Source organism: Brachyhypopomus gauderio, chromosome 17, assembly GCF_052324685.1.
Source record: "Brachyhypopomus gauderio isolate BG-103 chromosome 17, BGAUD_0.2, whole genome shotgun sequence".
NCBI lineage: Eukaryota > Metazoa > Chordata > Actinopteri > Gymnotiformes > Hypopomidae > Brachyhypopomus > Brachyhypopomus gauderio.
In genome coordinates, this window is record NC_135227.1 from 18,516,014 (window position 1) to 18,537,694 (window position 21,681).

The following is a 21,681-nucleotide window of genomic DNA, read 5'->3' on the forward strand; positions in this document are numbered from 1 at the left end:
ACACCGAGTGTGTGTTCCTCGACTACCGTTATTGTTTTACGGACCTTTTGTTCTGGTTTGGACCTGTTATCGTCTCCACTCTGGAATAGCCAAAGTCCAAGACCAAGTCATTGTGCTGTTGGCTTGGATCACAGTGAGTGACTCTATCTTCTGGTCCCATTACGGTTTCTTAGCTGAACCAGGTGGAATTTGTCCTAGACATCAAATACCCCTCAGAAAATCCTGATTGATAGAGCTGTAAAAAAAAAAAAAAAAAAAAAAGTATTTATAGAAAGTGACCTCTCCTCCCTTAGGATAAGAGATGGAATCGGAGTTTTTTAAAACTGAAATGTGCCATATTTTGTCAATTGTGATTTTTTACACCCCAATCGAAATTTGTCCTCCGCTTTTAACCCATCTGTGCAGTTAGAACACACACACACACTAGTGGTTACTAGGGGGCTGTGGATCACACGTGCCCAGAGCGGTGGGCAGCCCTAGCCCTGGCGCCCAGGGAGCAGTTGGGGTTAGGTGCCTTGCTCAAGGGCACCTCAGTCATGGCCTGTCTGGGAATCGAACCCACGACCCTCCGGTCACAAGACCAGTTCCCTAACCGCCAGGCCATGACTGCCCTAAGTTGAGGAAGAACAACACACCGAGTGAATCTTACAAACAAGATAGGGAGACAGGGGACATACTTTGTAAGTTACACAACAAAGCTGACCAAAAAAACAACATTAGTAAAATTCCTCCTCTCTAACTGGGCCTATAACACAGTGTTTGTCCAGCGCTGACGCTTTTGCTGGTGTGGGCTCTGGACACAGCTCTGGACACAGCTCTGGACACAGCTCCTTGGTGCTGATGGGAGAGGAGTGGTGGAGGTGAAGACTGGTCATGTTCACTGTGGCTATAAACCAGCTCATTGCTCCATCTAGTGGTCATGCCATATCTGACCTGGAAGACCCACAATTATCAACACACCAGCAATAGATCTAACAGAACGGCAGAACTACAGTGAGCAGATCTGACTCGTATGATAATGTCTTGATAACAAGTGGTCATAAACGATTAAATTAACTCACTGAGGCAGAATCTGATTGGCTCCAGATTAACTGTTTGAAGGCAACTACAATGCAATGTCTGCTTGGTTCAGTGGAGCTGTGTGATATATTACAGGACAGAACTGTCTGACTTTGCAGTTGAGGGATAAATCATAGAAAATAATCGAAAAACATTAAATTCTAGCAAAGGTTACCGGGATGAATCTAACTTGTTTAAATATGTATGTACTACCTACACCTATACCTGCTTTTAATAGCTACATGTGTCATTAGGTACACTTGTTTTCATTAAGTACACCAGTACAGTACGTTTAGTGTCTTTATTAGCTATATATGTTCATTTTAGGTACATCTGTCTTCAATAAGATTTAATATGGATGATACGCAAGACTTAATCTGAATCTCCACTTCACAGGATAAGTGTGGTTGTGAGTTTCAAGATCAAGATTCAATACTTTATTGCCATGCAACTTGTGCAAGTTGCTAGGGATTTGCTTCAGTGTGATCATTGACACGAAACATAAAAACAAAAGAAAAAGACATAAATAACATATTATGCACAAGAGATACATTAATAAATATATATAGAAAGCTATAAAATAAAAAAAATTACAACGATATGACTTACTCACAGTGGTTTACATTTTAGGTGTTCGTGCAGGGTAGGGAGGCCAGTGGTCATGACAACACTGGCTAGTTCTATAACTTCTAAATGGCATCCATATTTAATCAAGTTTTGCACAACATATTTGTGCTGACATTTAGTACTTTGTCCCGTGGAGTACCAGACCTGAAGAATGTTCCTAGGTTTTAAGCCACGTTCCACTCCTGGCCCGCGTGCTTGACCATGTCAAGTGATTTTGGTGACATTTACCGCCAGCTGGATCAGGACACTAGCAACAAGAGCCAAATGTGGTGTTGCATAACCTTCAGATTGACAGTTTGTTATTGTATTGTTTGTTGTGTGTAGTAACTGTTATGACACTTATAATCTCTATGTTCATACTATACTCAATTGCTGTTCGTTTAGATAAGAAGAAGGAAGAAAAGAAAAAATATATAATTAAAGCTGTCATACGCACCTAACTGCTCCGAGTCAGAAGGAGATGTTAGAGGGGTTTTCTTTGGTCAATAATGCAGTTCCATGTTGCTCTGTGTCTTAAATACACGTTATGTATAATAACATCACACATGCTGGAAGCAGCAGGAGACGCAACAGTGTGACATGTTCCTGTAGCAAATGACAAAACCAGAGGCCTTTCCCTGCAACCAGGGGGCGCTGTAGCACAGTGTAGGGGGAACCCAGAGGGACAGGATCCTGAACTCCAACCTACATGTATGGGAGGCCATGCAGCACAAAAGGGATGAGAACCACAGGTGGGCCAATAAACCAACGAGCCGGGGCACGTGGGAATGAATCCTTGTTCACTGTGACTAACCGTGAAGCACTAACACAGTAACAACTTTAATACTGGTACAAATAACCGATTACAACCTATTGATAATTCTGTGGTGTCACTGTCAGAAGTGACTAGTTTTGCTTGGTGTCTGAGCTACTGTGTGGCCTTGTGAATGGCAGAATTATGCTACCGTCTTTCTTCAGCAGTTCAGACGTTTCAGAAATGGAGCTGATACCATGCAGGACAACACTGGCTTGGTGATGGTTATTATCACATTGAAAATGGGATTCGCATTAAACCAACAGTTTTGCACAAACTGAATCAATCTTGCTGATGGTGTTCTGTAAAGTGTGGTATCTTGCCCAGACCTCAACCACAGAGAATTGTTTGAACTATTCTTTTGTTCTCTGCGTGATGAAATTGGGTGACGATGTGTTTGTCCACATGTCTGCCCAGCTTGGCTGTGAGAGACGAGACAGAGTGGTGAGACTGAGATCAAAGCGATGCCTTCACTACTGTATACCTGCGATCAAATAGACCTTTCACGTCATCTCCCAAATCCATCAGCATGGTATAGTATAGTAACAGCAGTGGTAAAATGCCCACCTGGACTATGCTGATGTCATGTCTGGATCAGGCTGAAGGCCGTATAAACAAGAGACACTAAAATGAAGAGGTTTTATTGAGCACAGAGAGCTGAGATAGTTTGATGGGCGTGGCTGGTGACGGGACCTTAGTGTCCTACATCACTCCCAGAGGAACAGGACAAGACCAGGAACAGGACAAGACATTAAAATTAAATACAAACCACAAACTGAAGAAGTACCACAGGTACAAACAGCCAGAAATGTACATTGGAAAACAGGGTGACTGGTAACACAACAGTGAACGGCTAATGTGGATAAAGAGTGATCATGAGTGGGGCGGAGCTAAAAAAAAAAGAAGGGGAGGGGGCAGGGTAACCTGGGCGGAGCCACACAAACAGGACTAGGTAGGGTGGGCGGAGACAGGACTGACAGGAGAGTACACGCTGCATGTAAACATAAGACACAAGATAAACAAAGGCCAGCAAGAACTCAAACAGGAACAAAACAAAGAGTGTCCGCTCACTCCAGGACAGGAGGGGACGACCGTTAATGCCAAGAGTGTGAAGATACTATTAATTTACCCAGTCAAAGCATTTACGTACATGTACATATACACACATGTACTATAGCCCAGATGTAATTATACACAGGATGTCAGATATCCTGCACCAAACCATTAGGGTCTGATAAAACACACTAGTGCAGAAGCCGCCACAGGGGCCAGCAGTGAAGAAGGCACTTACACACTTCATCCCTGTTGGGGATGTACAGTATGGGCTGGCCCTAATCCTAACTCAGATGTTTATTGGTGATGAGGCGTGGATCACACCCACGACCAGACCACCACGATACTGCTATCACACTACCATGCCACTATCCAGACAGAAGTATGGGGAATGTATGTAATAGTGTGTAGTATTATAATACTGGAATGGTAAAGGTATGATGGTGGCGTGCTAGTGTTCTGGTGACCATCTCAACACCAATCCACCAGTATCCCATTCGGACCCCTCCACCATACCTCTGTGTGGGAAGCGCACCACATTATAGCAGCACAAACTACTATTAATTCATTTTCCTCTGGAACAAGTCACTCTAGACAAGACAGACAGCCAGTACTACAGCATTAGTGTCACTGCACTGCTGAATATGGTCTACAAACTATACAATAATCCAGTCAGCTATGGTTCGATGGTCATAATATACCGGTGTGTGGCTGATGATGAGTGCAATGCAATAATAATTGTACACATATTTAAAAATTATGATAGGATATGTGAACCTAATAAAGTTTATTGCGAAAGTACAATGTATGTGCTTCTAATAAAGAGAGTACAGAGTCTGAGCAAAAGTGTGAAGACACGAGGCACTTTGACGTAAAGGAGTGGACTACCGACACACACGTCTACAACTCCGCTTGGTTTCGTGCTTTATTTCGCCTGTGGGGTCGGAACGATCAGACGCGCGCGCGTCGTTGCTTCGCGCGACTGTCGCAACAATCCCCAACAAGCCGTTTCGCTCAGTTTCTTTCCTCTCAAATGCGTAGGAACTGGACTTCGTCTGACGTTTTGGTCTAAGCATCAGCATCATTTCTCTGTCATTCTAGACTTCAATATAGTGCAGAATTGACAATGTGCAGTAAACGAAAACAAACAGCATGGGCATTTTTGGACTATCGTCGGATATGTATTGACAATCGATAAACAACACAACTCAGAAAAATAAACAAGCACATAAATAAATAAATATTTGCAGTAGTAGTTGCGGTGTGTGTATACTACTACGTGATGCATTACAATACTGTTTGCCTGTGTGTATGTGATATCCATGTCATTTTTATTTAATGTGCAAACATGAATTATTCTACATCACTACTAAGCAACTACCAAGCCAGTGTAAGTCTATCAGCACATTACTACCATGACACTGAGATTCAACACCGTATTAAGAACGTGCTGCTCGGGGTGCAGCACCCTCCAGAACCAGAACCAGAACCAGACACATTAGCCCTCCAGGCCCACAGGACACGTCACGAGCTTCTTCACGAGCTTCTGCGTTTTACACGTGACGTCGATTTATTCCACATAAGTGGAGCTTATAGTTTCTAATCGTTTCAAGTTATGATCAAGAATTTGACCTACAATAACAACAGATACAAGGCAAAGCAAATAGATCCGGAAACGGTCGGAATTAATTTAACAACTGGTCGTTTATAAACTCTAGACTTGAGGTTCAAATGGACACAGTAGGCGGTGATTTTGTCACTCGGTTTAACTTAACAGAAAATAAAATGGCAAGATCAGGTGTAGCACAAAACGTGTTGACGTGTAGCTGCTTGTAATTTAGCTACTCAACTGTATATGATTTAAAATTGCATTTCTTTAAGAAACCGGGCCTTGGCTTGTAGAATAAATCAAAATTCCTGGAACTGGGTTAAACACTCCAGCTCGCCGGCGTTACTGGATCTTTCAAAGCTTTCTACGAACAGCATAAGAGGTTAAATGACACTTGTGTCTTACTTTGCTGCCGTTCTCAGGCGGAAAACGTATACTCGTACGGATATGCGAAGGTCAAGGGTTTGCACTTACTTAAGCATTAGCCAGATGGCGACAAGAGAAGCTACAAACGAGTAATACAACACCGCGCGACCAGGGCTCAGGTAGCGCGCGCCCACTGCTGCTCTGCAGAGCCCCAACAGCGCGCGACCTGTCCGTGAACTCTCTTGGAGAGCCTAGGAGAATTACTTAAACCATATCGGCCCCACTAATTAAGAAAGTCTTAAGAGTGTGCTTTAGCCAAACCATTAATCTCCCACTTTCAGCGTGCCAGTAGTATTCTTGTGTCAGAATTGACCGTGCCGTTAGAAAACTGACGTTTTCCAAATGTTCTGATGGCTCCATTGTTTCTGGGAAATATTTGGCACCACTTGGATGTGGTACTTATGAGCGAGGTTAGAGATCGTTGATGTGAAAAAAAGTCTTATAAAAATAATGAAATTAATAAATAAACAAATAAATAAATATTCAGACGGGTTGTTTTCTTCCATGCGAGAATGGTTTTCGATTATCATAGTAAACGCTGGACTGTGCATTGGTCATTCATTATAGATCTAACATTTAATTTATTGACTTATGAATTGTGTTAAAGTGAAAAACAAACTAGACTATATGTTAGTAGACCTATCAAGTACATCGGCTTTGGCCGTGTATCGAGATTTGCGCATATCAGTAGGTAGTACATGCTGCAACTAACTAATAATATTGCGCAAGGTTTCGAATAAGTGTAACAATTATAATTTAAAAGGTTAGAATTACGTCAACTAAATATTTAAGTTAATAAAGTTTTTGCCTTGTAATATTAATACTGCTGTGTAATATATTTAAATAGTTTCAATACACATTATAACTATGATCACATTATGTCCACACAGGACGGGTTATTCAAATCCCAGGGAAGCATTTAGTTCACAAATACACTGACGACACCTTTAAAATGAAGTCTACTTTAAGAAAACAGCATATTTTACATTTTATTTTGGTTTGTTTGTTAAGACTATTCACTTATTGTTATGTTGTTTATTTATTCAGCTTGTTGATATAAGCAAAAGGTTCTGAAGTGACATTTGTTCGCTTTGCTGAATCGTGCCCACTATAGCATCAAGTGTTGCTTAAACGATGTTCACTCGCGTATTTGTTCTGCGTATAATTCATTGTGTGTAATTCATTCAGAACAGATAAACAAATAAAGAAAAAAAACAAAGTCCAAAACATTTCGAAATAATTTTAGATAGTTGAGTACATCTTCAGTGAACGTTTGCGGGCTCACGATGGTATTAATAGGGAATGAAACGCTAGTTGGGTAAAGGCGCTGGGTCCAATAGCCCCATTCATCAAACACCTGGTCAAGTTTGAAAACACGGGCAGGACGAGCGCGCGGCGGCGGGGCAATTAAACACCACAACCTCGTGCTCGTCAGGCGGAGCATCTGGACGCTTAAGGTTGGGAGAAGACACGCTAATTAGGTGGAAATGGCCTTTTCCCCGTGACCCGGCGGGACCCTTGGCAAGCTGTTTAACATTATTAGTTAAGCAATTAAAACGTGTGAATGCAGACAGGCGACCCAGGCGTTTTGAGGAAGGCCCGCCGGTGGCACAGGCGTGCTTTATCTCCGTGTTTGTTACGATCCACGAGCTGAGCACTATACGCGCGGGTCACAATGCGTAATGGCGAATTGACATAACAATCGTGCAAACGGGTGGGGTAATTATACGTTATCTTCACGGGCGAGACCGCGACAAGTGCGCGAGCTCCCGGTGCACCGTGAAGGACCCACGACACCGAGAGAAGGCCTCGATGTAACGCACACAAACGCTCACACTACTAATGTAACCGCGAGGTTCTGGGGAAACACTCACACAACAGAAAGGGTTAGATTGTTCAGAATAATTCACCTCAGCTCATTGGAGATTTTTTTGTGGAGAAAAAAAAAATAGAAAACGATATGCACAAGTAAAATAAAGAAACAAGACAGCGCCAAAAATTGTAATTGGAGGGGTGTGATTCAGCGTCGGCCACACGTCTTCCCTCGGCCTGGAGGTTCACCAAAGCCCGGACGTCCAGATGCTGTCGCGTTAAATAAAAGTCGGTTCGACCTCGTCAAGGCCCAGCGCTCCACTAAAGCAGGTCCAGCCCAGGCGGGCGGAAGGACCGCCGGGGGAGCGCACACCCATCAGACGCCCCCGGGTACCCACTGCTATTGTTTTGGGGAAGCGCTCTCCTGGGGACTGAAGGTTCTGTTGATGAGGTGAATGAAGTCTCGGTGTGCCTTCACGAGGTCCACCAATAGATATCGCATATAGTTTCTCTTCCCAGTGTAATTACCTCGAGAAAGCCCGCCGCAGTGCCATATACACTTCAGATACTTTTCATTTTGTTCCTAAGGCAGTGGCCAATGGAAGTATCTTCTACGGAATGTAAGTGAATAGAATCATTCTTTTACATCTAATAGGTGAATATGTCTTTGAAAGGGATTTGTAAAGTTCAGCCGCACGTCTTATTTACCGGAGAGTTTTGCGTCAGCGTAGCAGAATCAATGCGTCATGATGCAACTGCATCCTGGACTCTCAATAAATAGTATGTAAAAAATTGTGGTCCTTTTGAGATTTATATTGTGTGTTTAAACCGGATAGTGGGTGTTGGAGTAGACCTCTTCGATTGATAGGCTGTAAAACCGAGTGGCTTTTTCAGTTTGAAATGAATATTTATTTCAGTTGGCGAGTTCAATCTGAACAGAAGGGGGTGCAGCTTTGGCCGGATGGTGGCGACAATAACATGCAGTGGCGCGCTGTGTTTAAACTCTTAGTTAACCCCGCTATGCATATTTAAGGAGCCTAATAGGTTAAACATATTCGCACGGTATGAAGTAGCGCGTTTGAGCTTCGAGGACACTCATTTCTGTGCATATAACTCCTGTTACCCACTTATTCTGCATGAACTGTCCTTTTTCAGCAGACCAGATGCCCTGCGCTGTAGTCCTGTGCGCGCGTCTTTACCCCCCTCGCCTAAAAGCAAACCGAGACGTGCAAATCCTATAAAGTTGAGTTTGCGCTGTAAAATCGTATAGTGCGTGCTGCTGCGTCCGAGAATATGACAACGATGTAGCATCATATCAGCAGGCACATATTGTAGTCAGATATTATTCGTCCCTACACCATCCGTACGTGCGACCAACCGCTGAAAAAAAAACCCCGAGCGTATAGTTTGATATTAGTTACGCCACTGTCCTCTGACTGACTGTGTCCTGGAACGACTGACCCCCCCGTGAACCTGAGTTAAGACTTCACAGATAGCCCCTTTAACCTGTCCTGTTGCTGTCTTAGTCGGCTTTACGGTTATTATAAAGAGCCAGACTGGTTGAAATTTACAGGGTCCCCAAGGGCACGTTTCGAAATTACTTTGGTGTGTGTGTGTGTGTGTGTGTGTGTGTGTGTGTATGTAGCAGATTCTTATTTTTGCCCATATACCTATGTGCTCCCCCTTCGCACAATTAACACTTTTTATACCATTTATACCTTTCTAGATAAAATGACATCGGGCAGTTTTCTACCCCATTCCTCTTTCCTGTAGATCCAATTACTTTTTGTACTGAATGAAATTTGCTCTTTTTTTATATAAATTTACCATTGTAATAAAAAAAATAAATAAACAGATGAAACCCTTGAAGACCGCACGTGCTCCACAAGTGCTACGCATGGCGTTAGATAGTTAGTTTCGGAATTCCGTTATTTACGTTATTTATAATTTCATTTGACAGATTTTAAGTCTGGATATTAATAGACATATCTAGATATATTCTATTTGTCATCTGTATAATCACCAAAATATCAAATGGACAGGAAAAGAATAAATAAAGCAACAATAAAAAAGAGAATTCTTTTCTCACGTTACATGGAGGCTATTCTGTCAAATGACAGTATAGATTTTCCGGTGTGACCCGATGTCAGTACTGGCTGTATTAAAATATTTTTATTCTTAATGTGAAGATAGAAACGTCACGCTGGACCTCGTCGTCTATTAATGTGTCCACTTTGCTTGAATTCTATCACATCACGATAATGAATTTATTAATTTAAATTTTCTACACTCTCATCCCTGGGAGATAATGCAGAGATCTCTTAATCTCGAGACGGGTGGGGTAATTGTAGGCATATATGCCCACTGCATCGGAGTTTACAGCATACTCATGAATGATTAAGGTCACTACATTCGGATTAAACGCATTATATTTATTTATTTATTTATTTATTTATTGGGGGGGGGGGGTATTTACATCGAGCGCGCGGATATCGGGCGTTATGGAGGGCGAAGATGAGCTGAATATATGATGATGATTCAGCGAGAGAACTAAATTAGACATACGACTGCCCATGCGGGCCTACAAACTGTAGTACAAACTGCTTTGCTTAAACGAATCAAAACACGTGTGTGTGTATATATATATATATATATATATATATATATATATATATATATATATATATATATATATATATATATATATATATATGAGAGAGAGAGAGAAGTGTTTTTATTCAATATATATTATTGAAGATATCAAGATTCAAAAGGAGAACGTTTTTCTTATGTCACCCTTAGGATGTGTTATAGGCTAGTTGATCAAACATAATATTCTGAAGCGCGGCTATGCTGTTATTTCACATTTCTATAACGAGATTAAGTGAATGACTGCAGTATAACCTGAAGGCCGCCGAGGATTTCACGGAAGTGTCATGGAGCCGATTTGCTGTTCACCTCGTGTTATCCGGTGTGGCATCTTTAACCGGCACGTTTATAGGCCTGATGATAAACCAACAGTTCACTTGTCCCCGTTTGGTAATTTTGCATTGTTGACAAACGAGGCAGATATATTTAAATGTTTGAATACCATAACAATGTATCTAATAAGATAAACACAATTTGTTCAAATATTTCTTTACCAATCAGAATTAAGGTTAGATGCAAAGACGCTGTAGCAATAGCGGAAATGAAGGCCACGATGCCAATTCACAGAGCGATTATAAAACTCCTGAAAACAATTTATCTTTAAAAACATTATAAAATTGTCGTGAAAGATTAGAAGATGAGGAAAACGAAATACTTTCTCTCGAGTGGTAGTTGTTGTAGAGCTAATAAATGTGATATATCGATCCGTGGAGAGTGAATATATGGTGGGCTCCATCAGAGACTGTTCCGCTGTGCTGGTACTGAAGAGATGCGGTATCACCGACGACAGGAGCCCGGTAATGGCGTACGGTCCTGCTCACACACCCAGGCGAGGGGGTTCATTCACGCTATTCGTTACTGTTTATCTTTTTTTAAATGACTACGGTATTTATATACCACTGACTGCATAAGTAGCCCATCTTATAATAATAATAATACGCATTATTATTATTATTCTTTTATTGCTAATATGCCCGTTGCCCATTTTTAATTAAACATAATGTGTAAATCCTAATTTTAAAACGACTGACTTTTTCCTTCAGTTCTATTGAATTCAATATAAAGTGAATAAAAATTTTAATTCATTTAAATTATATGTTTAAAAATCGATCCAGTAAGGAACTGTGTAAAAAGTTATTTAAAATGCTCGTTGCATCAATATTTTCCGTCAGTTGGCCAACTGTCGTAGGTTGAGTTTACTGACACTTGATTCTTTTCTACGTTCGGTTAACTCTAGAAATGATTGCAATATTATTTAAACGATTACAGTGGAAATTACAAGATGCTAACAGGGTAATCTAATCTATTTTCCAAAAACATAACAATAAATTAAAATGATGTGGAATAGATCATTTCAACGATGAGTTTATAATGGTGTGACGTAGGCAAAGCTACTAGATGTATGGTAAGTAAAATGTTGTCATTTAGCTATGCCTCTCGTAAAAGCGCCGTTTTAACCGGTGTTAAGATACTGAACACTGTGTTGCTGTCTGTATATTTGCATTACAATTTAAATTTATATCGCGCACAGTTCACGTTGCTTATATCAATCTTTTTCTGACCACTAATCACTAGTTTATGTAATTGGCCTATATGTAGATTCTACAGTGCAATGTGAAGTGTCAGCATAAGGATTATTTACATTTTATTCTTCATTCTTTCAAACTGTGACAGCAGTGTGTAATATTTGAAATATTTTAACATCTCCATTAATTTGAAAACGTTTCAGAGACGTCAGTCATGGAGACTAATTATAGGGCGATCACACCAAGCGTGTTGTGACGGTGCACCGCTCACCAATTTATTAACTAATTAATTACATGTTAATTTATAGGCTAGTGGCGTGTGCTCTTAAATAGCTTAATATGGGCAAAAGCCTTACAAAATGATCTACGCTGAAAATTAAGAGCTAGTCAAACTGCTCATATTTTATTCCGTTGTACGTTTAGTTTATTCCGAAACTAAAAAAAACAAGTCTTTAAAAACCAGATTATAATTACAAATGGTTAAAAACTTTCTTACACGTGAACGTAACTTTCTAATTCTCGCGATGTTACAACAGATGTTGCCGAGCAACCGCAGTATAAACAAAACTGCGCGAGCCTCGAAACTCAACACTTCCCGAAGCAAAATGTCGTTTAAAAGGTTATTGAATTGCAACAGCAGGACATCTAAAGAAGACCGAGAGTTTTACAACTTAAAAAATAAAGCAGCCGAATATTACAGAGCTAACGGCATCCCGCAGAAGATAGAAGCGGTATTAAATGAGATGTTTTATGAGAAGCCTAATGATGTTTATGGATATCTGGTATGGACCGCCCGCAGCTAGCTAACTGTGCTAACTAGCTCATCTATATCAATCATCTATATCATCTATATCAATCATCTATATCATCTATATCAATCATCTATATCATATATATTAATCGTCTTTATCATCTATGTCAATCTATATCATTTATATATATAACCTATATCACCTGTGTCAATCTATATCATCTATATCAATCATCTATATTATCTATATCATTTATATCATCTATATATCATATAGGCCTATATCACCTATATAATCTATATCAATCATCTATATCAATCATCTATGTCATCTATATCACCTATGTAATCTATATCAATCATCTATTTAATCTATATCATCTGTATCAATAATGTATATCATCTATTTAATCTATATCATCTATATCAATCATCTATATCATCTAATCTATATCAATCATCTATATCATCTATATCAATCATCTATATAATCTATTTAATCTATATCATCTATTTAATCTATCATCTGTATCAATAATCTATATCATCTATTTAATCTATATCAATCATCTATATCATCTATCTAATCTATATCAATCATCTATATCAATCATCTATATAATCTATTTAATCTATATCATCTATATCAATCATCTATATCATCTATTAAATCTATGTAATCTATATCATCTATATCATCTGTAAGGTTTTACTTCCCCTCGGTCATTTCTTTAACGTTCAGGCCAAACCGTAAACCTGCCTCGGTGACTTCTACGTCCATCTGCCTCTACAACAGAACCGGCTGTGTTTGAACGCCGTTAACTGTGTATAAATTTGAACGAACCCGGTGTGACTCACTGAACACATCAGCTGACCCACGTTGTGCTTCGCCAGGCGAACCGTTTCTCCGGTTCCTCACTGCCTCCCGTGATCAGCGCGGTAACGGGACGCGCGATGTACGACGCGCGAGGGGGAGCCGCGCTGCAGGCGGACGTGTACTGCGTCATCAGGGACGAGGAGAAGGTGGGTGTGGGGGGTGGTCTCAGTTAATGTTGTATTTCACTTTAAAGACTATTCATGGGGTTAGTAAGGTTGGGTGGTGTGAGCATGGTCCCCTCCACCCACCTCACTAAAGTTGAAACCTGCGTGGCTGGTAGACTTTACCACTCTGCTCAAACGGTATTACTTCACCAGGGGGGTTGTATGGGTTGTATGGGGAGATTATGGCGGGTTTTCCTGTCCCAACACAATGAAAACGGGCAGAACTGGACATTTCCAGAACCGTGACTGGGATGCACGAGACTGGTTATATGAACCATGGTGCTGGTGCGTGTGATGTGACCGTTTTTAACACGCATTCAAATTCTGACATTCAGGTTATTATTTGTCCAGTCCCAGAACAATACAAACAACAGGACAATGAAAACATATATAAATGCAGCCAAACTTTAAAAGGCATGAATAATGTTGAATATACATATTCTTTCATATACACGCACATGAATAGACAAACAGGTGCAGACATGCACGCACATACACACACACACACACACACACACACACACACACACACACACACACACACAATATGTAGTGGCACGCAAAGAATTATTGAAATAGGCTGAGCTCTAAGTAAAGGTAAACAACGCAATTCAAACAATGTACAATTTTAAACTATTTTTAAAATACATTCCTAACTTTTATGTCTTTAAGAAAATGTTTACATATTACAATTTCATCATAGTAGAGAAATCAGTGATTATGAAATGGCCTAACCATGCACAATAACATCAATCCACTTTGTGGAAAGATGACAGCCGTGTGCGTGCGTGTGTGTGTAGGTGTGTGTGTGTGTGTGTGTGTGTGTGCACGCGTGTGTGTGTGTGTAGTGTTAGAGAGGCTCTATGGGAGGTGAGCAACTCTGGAATACTTGCTGAACTGATTCTGCATCTCCATGTGTAGCAGTTCTGAAGTGCAGATTGGTCTAGTTTTCCTATGTCTCTAAATTTAAGCAGTATATTGCATATTTGGGTCCATGTGTGTTGGCTGGTCTGTAATGTGATTGTCAGTGTGGGAAAATTGCAGTTGGTTTGTAGTGATTGTGTGTGTGTCTGTAGTACAGTGATTGCCTGTGTGTTCTGCAGTTAATCTGCAGTGCACTGATTATGTGCGTTTGTTGGTTCTAGTTGGTCTGTAGTGCAGTGATAACTGATGTGGATGATGATGTAGTGGAGTCAGAGGATGTGGTTGCCAATGGTAACCATCAGCAGGTGTCTGTAGCAACGGCACTGAAGTGGATTAGAGAGCATCTGAGGTCCATGTTGCATGGCTTTAACCCCGCCCACCAAACACACCTGGACAACCTGCTCAGGTAGGAACACGTTTTACCCACTTTACTTTTTTTTACCTTAATTACACAGCACGTCTTAATAGGCTCTTCTGTGTGTGTATATGTCTGTATGTTTCATTTAAGTTGTTTTAGTGTGACAAAAAAAATTGACAACATGAAATTCAAAAATGACGTAAAGACCACAGCTACTAATTTACTGTGTGTGTGTGTGTTGCAGTGATTTCCTCTTGGCCCGGTACCTAGAGGACCAGGATGCTCGAAACAGAGAGAGAGAAAATGAGGAGGAGAAAAGTGAAACCAAAAACAATGCCACACCCCCTCCCACATCTGCTCCAACCAAAGACAAGAAGGGAGGGGATAAAGGTAAAAGAGTAAAGTGTAAAGTGTGGTTCTGAGACCAAACAAACAGTGGTGATCTACAAAGAAGTATGGTAACTGAGACAGAAGTATGGTAACTGAGAAATAAGTATGGTAACTGAGAAATAAGTATGGTAACTGAGACAGAAGTATGGTAACTGAGACAGAAGTATGGTAACTGAGACAGAAGTATGGTAACTGAGACAGAAGTATGGTAACTGAGACAGAAGTATGGTAACTGAGAAAATATCCTGCCAAAGACATCCCTAACACAGACATGGTTCTTTGAAGACACGTCTGGATAGAGCTGCACCTGACAAAGACATCTTTGGACAGACCTGGTCCTAATGACAGTCTTGGTCCTGACAAAGACATATCTGATCAGACCTGGTCCTGACAAAGACATCTCTGAATAGACCTGGTCGTAATGACAATCCTGGTCCCGGCAAAGACTTCTTTGGACAGAACTGGTCGTAATTATCAACTTAGTCCTGAGAAAGACATCTCTGGACAGAGCTGGTCCCAATGACAGTTTTGGACCTCAGACCTGGTCTTGACAAAGACATCTCTGGACACACTTGGCCTTGAGAAAGGCTTCTCTTGACAGACCTGGTACTGACAATACATTTTTGCTTAAGCTTTTCCTGTTTCAGCATTTTTGCCCAATACAAAAATAGTAGCTTAAGTGTTCTCATGCTGGTATTGCTGTATGGTGGCTGTTCTCATGCAGGTGTTGGTGCTCTACAGCTGTTCTCATACTGGTGTTGGTGCTCTTCAGCTGTTCTCATGCAGGTGTTGGTGCTCTTCAGCTGTTCTCATGCAGGTGTTGGTGCTCTTCAGCTGTTCTCATGCAGGTGTTGGTGCTCTTCAGCTGTTCTCATGCAGGTGTTGGTGCTCTACAGCTGTTCTCATGCAGGTGTTGGTGCTCTACAGCTGTTCTCATGCAGGTGTTGGTGCTCTACAGCTGTTCTCATGCAGGTGTTGGTGCTCTTCAGCTGTTCTCGTGCTGGTGTTGGTGCTCTTCAGCTGTTCTCGTGCTGGTGTTGGTGCTCTTCAGCTGTTCTCGTGCTGGTGTTGGTGCTCTTCAGCTGTTCTCGTGCAGGTGTTGGTGCTCTACAGCTGTTCTCATGCAGGTGTTGGTGCTCTACAGCTGTTCTCATGCAGGTGTTGGTGCTCTACAGCTGTTCTCATGCAGGTGTTGGTGCTCTAAAGCTGTTCTCATGCAGGTGTTGGTGCTCTACAGCTGTTCTCATGCAGGTGTTGGTGCTCTACAACTGTTCTCATGCTGGTGTTGGTGCTCTACAACTGTTCTCATGCTGGTGTTGGTGCTCTACAACTGTTCTCATGCAGGTGTTGGTGCTCTACAACTGTTCTCATGCAGGTGTTGGTGCTCTACAGCTGTTCTCATGCTGGTGTTGGTGCTCTACAGCTGTTCTCATGCTGGTGTTGGTGCTCTACAGCTGTTCTCATGCAGGTGTTGGTGCTCTACAGCTGTTCTCATGCAGGTGTTGGTGCTCTACAGCTGTTCTCATGCAGGTGTTGGTGCTCTACAGCTGTTCTCATGCAGGTGTTGGTGCTCTACAGCTGTTCTCATGCAGGTGTTGGTGCTCTACAGCTGTTCTCATGCTGGTGTTGGTGCTCTACAGCTGTTCTCATGCAGGTGTTGGTGCTCTACAGCTGTTCTCATGCAGGTGTTGGTGCTCTACAGCTGTTCTCATGCAGGTGTTGGTGCTCTACAGCTGTTCTCATGCAGGTGTTGGTGCTCTACAGCTGTTCTCATGCAGGTGTTGGTGCTCTTCAGCTGTTCTCATACTGGTGTTGGTGCTCTACAGCTGTTCTCATGCTGGTGTTGCTGCTCTACAGCTGTTCTCATGCTGGTGTTGCTGCTCTACAGCTGTTCTCATGCTGGTGTTGCTGCTCTACAGCTGTTCTCATGCTGGTAATGTGTGTGTGCAGGTAAGAAGGTAAACAGTGGAGAGAAGCTGGTCCCGCCTCCAGAGCCAGCAGAACCTGTGTTGCCAGGGGCGATGGCCGTGGCTGCTGTGTCACTGGCAGCAGCCAAATCTGCAGCAAGTCTCACAACAGTGCCTCTCTACAAATACATGAGGAACCTTAGAGACCAGGTCAGCGCACACACACACACACACACACACACACACACACACACACACACACACACACACACAGGTCACAGCAGTGCCTCTCTACAAATACGTGAGGAACCTTAGAGACCAGGTCAGCGCACACACACACACACACACACACACACACACACAGGTCACAGCAGTGCCTCTCTACAAATACGTGAGGAACCTTAGAGACCAGGTCAACACACACACACACACACACACACACACACAGGTCACAGCAGTGTCTTCATTAATCCCCATCTCTCTCTCTCTCTCTTCTGCTCCCCTCATCCACTCTGCCCTCTCTGCCTGTGTCTGTGTGTGTCTGTGTGTGTCTGTGTGTCTCTCTGTGTGTCTCTCTGTGTGTCTCCTGCAGGCTCAAGTCTCCGTCCCTCTGCCCACACCCTTGCTCACGCTACTGAGCTGTGGAAAAACATCTGCAGGGAAACTCAACCTGCTGGAGGAGATCATCCTACTGCCTACTGCACCATACACCGCCAGACAAGTACACACACACACACACACACACACTTGCACAGAAGATGAATATTTGAACAGGTTCCTTGTTTCCAGCAGATCTAATCTTGGTGGAGTGCAGTCACAGTCATAGTTGGAAAACAAGTCTATGATTCAAACAAATTCATGAGTATGTAGTGTAGGATCTTACAGGTTCTTGGTGTGTATTGAAATGCATGTGTGTGTGTGCTATCTTTTTAGATCATTGAGATGGGTTTTGAAGTCCAGAGAGAGATAAAGAGAATAACTGCAGCGAGTAAAATGGGGGTAGGAGGCCAAACCGAACACAGATCACTCACAACAAAGACGATCCCACTCAAGATCACACACATACATGATCACACACATCACACACATACATGATCACACACATCACAGCACAGACGATCCCACTCAACATCACACACATCACACACATACATGATCACACACATCACAGCACAGACGATCCCACTCAACATCACACACATCACACACATACATGATCACACACATCACAGCACAGACAATCCCACTCAACATCACACACATCACACACATACATGATCACACACATCACAGCACAGACGATCCCACTCAACATCACACACATCACAGACGATCACACACATACATGATCACACACATCACAGAACAAACCATCCCACACAACACACACACACATCACAGACTATAAACGCAACATCACACACATCACAGATGATCCCAACACACACATCATAGGAACACACACAACAAACATGATCACACGTCACATGCAACACAGGTGATCGCACACGGGACAGAGAATTACACGCATAATCTCATTATGACTACATATCAGGTTTCTAGTTCCACTGTTGTATTTGACCCTACGTGTGTGCTGATACAGGCCTGCGTTTCTCTCCCTCCAGCCTGCAGTACTGGGAGTATCTGGAGGGGGCGCTGTGCAGCTGAGTCTCGAGCGGGCGGAGCAGGCACTCGATCTGGTGATGGAGGCCTGCAAGAACCTGGGCCTCCCGATTGGCTCAGACCTGCGGCTGGCCCTAAACTGTGCAGCTCATGCCCTAATGGACTATGTGAGTGGATAGCAATAAACAAAATGTATACCAAGTACCACAAATGTCCTAATACTTACTAGCTGTGCAGGTTTGTGTTTGATCCTATTGAGGGTAGGTTACGCTCTATCTAACACTCACCTCTGACCTTTGGATCTATCTCTAAATGAACACATCCATCTCTGATATTGAGGCTGTTCCTGAAGGCCTCGGGTATCTTGATCAAGTTTGACATGTTTGGGCTGGAGCTTTTTATAATATGCCTTTAAGGTTTAAAATGTGGTTGTGAATGAAGCAGGAAACGCATGTGTGTATCTCAGAATAACATGTCCCAGATAAACATAGCTCTGCTGACCAGATCAACACTTTGACTTTATCCAATAACACTTGAAAGGTGAACTCTGCGAGACAATGTCATTGGCTGGTTTGCACAGGGTACGTATAAGCTGGTGAGAAGCTGCGATGTGCTAATGTACACTTATCAGCTCCGGGTTGTGTGTTTACTGACGCGCGTGTATGTGAGGGAGAGTGTGTGTGTGTGTGTGTGTGTGTGTGTGTGTGTGAGAGAGACATTGGGTTATAAAGATCTCCTGTGCGGTCACAGCCCAGGGGAAAGTATGAGGTGATGGCAGGATGTCTGAAGTCTCCAGACGAGTTGGTGGATGTGCTCACGGGGCTGGTCAGTAAATATCCAGCCATCACGGCCCTCATTGACCCTTTCAGGAGAGAAGTAAGAGACCACCTTGAAAATCCACCTGCACATTCATACTGTAATACCGCTGCATACACGCTGTGTGTCTGGTGTCCCACACGGACCACATGATGGTGATACTAAGTGTTTCACAGAGAGGGCGTGACAAAATGCAGGTCTAATCTGGAAACGTAGTTTTCCTCCTCTGTAGAATATAATCTAGCGTCTGACATGTTGTCTCTCTGTAAAGGACGTGGAACAGTGGAGGAAACTGAGCTCTCTGATTGGTCAGTCATGCTGTCTGATTGCAGACAGGGCATACTGTCCCCTACCACGCTGCAGGGAGACCAAACCCCTCCCACCAGGGGTCACATGGGTCACTCTTAGGCACCGCAGCGAGATGACCCTGACTGACCTCCTCCATGCGGTCACAGACCAGAGAGGTAGATGCCAGAACTTGCATTTCACAAACAGGAGCTGGGTCTCAACAGCATGGAGTGTGTGAGTGTGTGTGTGTGTGTGTGAGAGAGAGAGAGAGAGAGAGAGAGAGAGAGAGAGAGAGAGAGACACACACACATTGGGACAAAAAGATTTGTGACAAACTAGCACTGGATCATTGGGAAACCAGTCAGTGAAAGAGACAGGAATTAACTATCAGTGTGTCTCATTAAGGACAGCACTTGGATTAAGTGTAGACTTGGACTGAATGTTCAGTTGTAGTCTGGGCTTAGCACTAGTGATCTATTCTAGTCTATCTCTGGAACTCTAGTCTAGGTCTAAAACTGAGCTCTGGCTGTGTGAAAACACTGCTTGTTCAGCCAAAGTAATAATTCCACGCAGTGACTCTGGCAGTACTCATATGAAATGTCTTATTAACACTTCATATCAAATTAGACCACATAAGAATGCAGGAGCATTTTAATATAATGTTATTTTTGTGTGTGTGTGTCTGCAGAGGGAGAGACCATTCTAGCCATACGCGGTGATGAGATTGGCGACGACTCTCTGGTAGATGTGGTAAGCCAGGACACCTTCCACCGTTTGCATGCAGTTAGATCCTCAGTAAGAGTGGGTGTGGCTACAAGATGCTCCGCCCCCTGTATATTAAGGAGATGCTCCGCCCCCATGGCGGTTCTGCATAGGTCTGAATCCCCTCAGTTGGATCCTCAGAGTGGGTGTGGCTACAGACTGAGTCACCTCCTGTACATGGAGCCAAGACTGTGGGCCAAGACAGAGAGGGCACAGAGTCCCTGATCTGAACAGCAAGGAAGGGTTTTGAACAATCATACAGATAGATAAGCAAGTAGTGATGAACGTTATAAAAGTAAACGCATAAAGACCAATATAAGACAAAAGAATACTTGATGTTATTACCAGTTTCTCCATTTGCTTTCATTTGCTAAAACAAATGCATCTTTGACCCCCCCAGTCCCCATATTAATATTTGTGTGTGTGTGTGTGTGTGTGTGTGTGTGTGTGTGTGTGTGTGTGTGTGTGTGTGTGTGTGAGTCTGTGTGTGTATGTGTGTGTGAGTCTGTATGTGTGTGTGTGTATGTGTTTATAATAATAATAATACATTTTATTTAATGGCACCTTTTTTGGCACTCAAGGTCACCTTACATAATTTAAAAATACAGTGCAAGTAGAATTTACAGGTCATAGGCAACTTTAAACAAGTGAGTTTTAAGTTTGATTTATAAAAAAAGTTGATGTATAAAAATGTGTATATATGTGTGTGGGGTGTGTGTGTAGGCTGTTGGTCTGGGTGTGTCATTCCTTAAGTTGGGGGGAATGAGTGGGGGGAGCAGAATGAACAAGTTTAACCGTCTGCTGAGCATCGAGACAGAGCTGGAGGAGCAAGGCATTCTGGGTAAGGGTTCAACACCTCCACACGCAAACAAATGTACATGTGCTGTTTCAGATAGTTACCACAGTGAAACCACACACACACACATATATATATACATATACACACACACACACACACACACACACGCCGCTATATTTCTGCCTTTCTGTCTGTTTTTGTTTAGCAGAAATGAGAGAAATAAACCTGACACAGGCAGCAACTGAACTGGAGGAGTCAGACCCTGCCCACCAGGTGCAGGCTCCACCCCTCAATTAACATACATCATACTGATGCCCCTCCCCACCCACCAGATATGGGTCCCTCCCACCATTCATTTACCTCACAACGATCCCGTTAGCTACAAGCACCTCCATCACTTCATTCTCTGAGGCCCTCACCACTGAGTAACATCATTACAATCAATTATCCCAATGTATAAACAACACC

The 21,681-nt window shown here is 42.5% G+C and overlaps 1 protein-coding gene across 4 annotated transcripts; it reads left to right on the forward strand.

Annotated features, from left to right (window-relative positions):
* The first annotated feature begins 3 nt into the window (after positions 1-3).
* eno4 (enolase 4) lies at positions 4-21,617 on the forward strand. 4 transcript variants are annotated; one of them, XM_076977700.1, is made up of 13 exons: positions 4-133; positions 13,200-13,328; positions 14,492-14,676; positions 14,873-15,018; positions 16,969-17,135; positions 17,518-17,646; positions 17,859-17,924; positions 18,551-18,715; positions 19,299-19,424; positions 19,636-19,828; positions 20,341-20,402; positions 21,138-21,255; positions 21,419-21,617. In XM_076977700.1, exons 2-13 carry the CDS (start codon positions 13,260-13,262, stop codon positions 21,508-21,510), a joined length of 1,518 nt encoding a protein of 505 aa, XP_076833815.1. In that variant the 5' UTR covers positions 4-133; positions 13,200-13,259; the 3' UTR covers positions 21,511-21,617. The 4 variants fall into 4 exon arrangements, with proteins under 4 accessions (XP_076833815.1, XP_076833812.1, XP_076833813.1 ...); XM_076977697.1 differs by lacking the exon at positions 4-133 and adding an exon at positions 12,121-12,336; XM_076977698.1 differs by lacking the exon at positions 4-133 and adding an exon at positions 12,121-12,336 and having other exon boundaries at positions 21,422-21,617.
* The last annotated feature ends 64 nt before the right edge of the window (positions 21,618-21,681 follow it).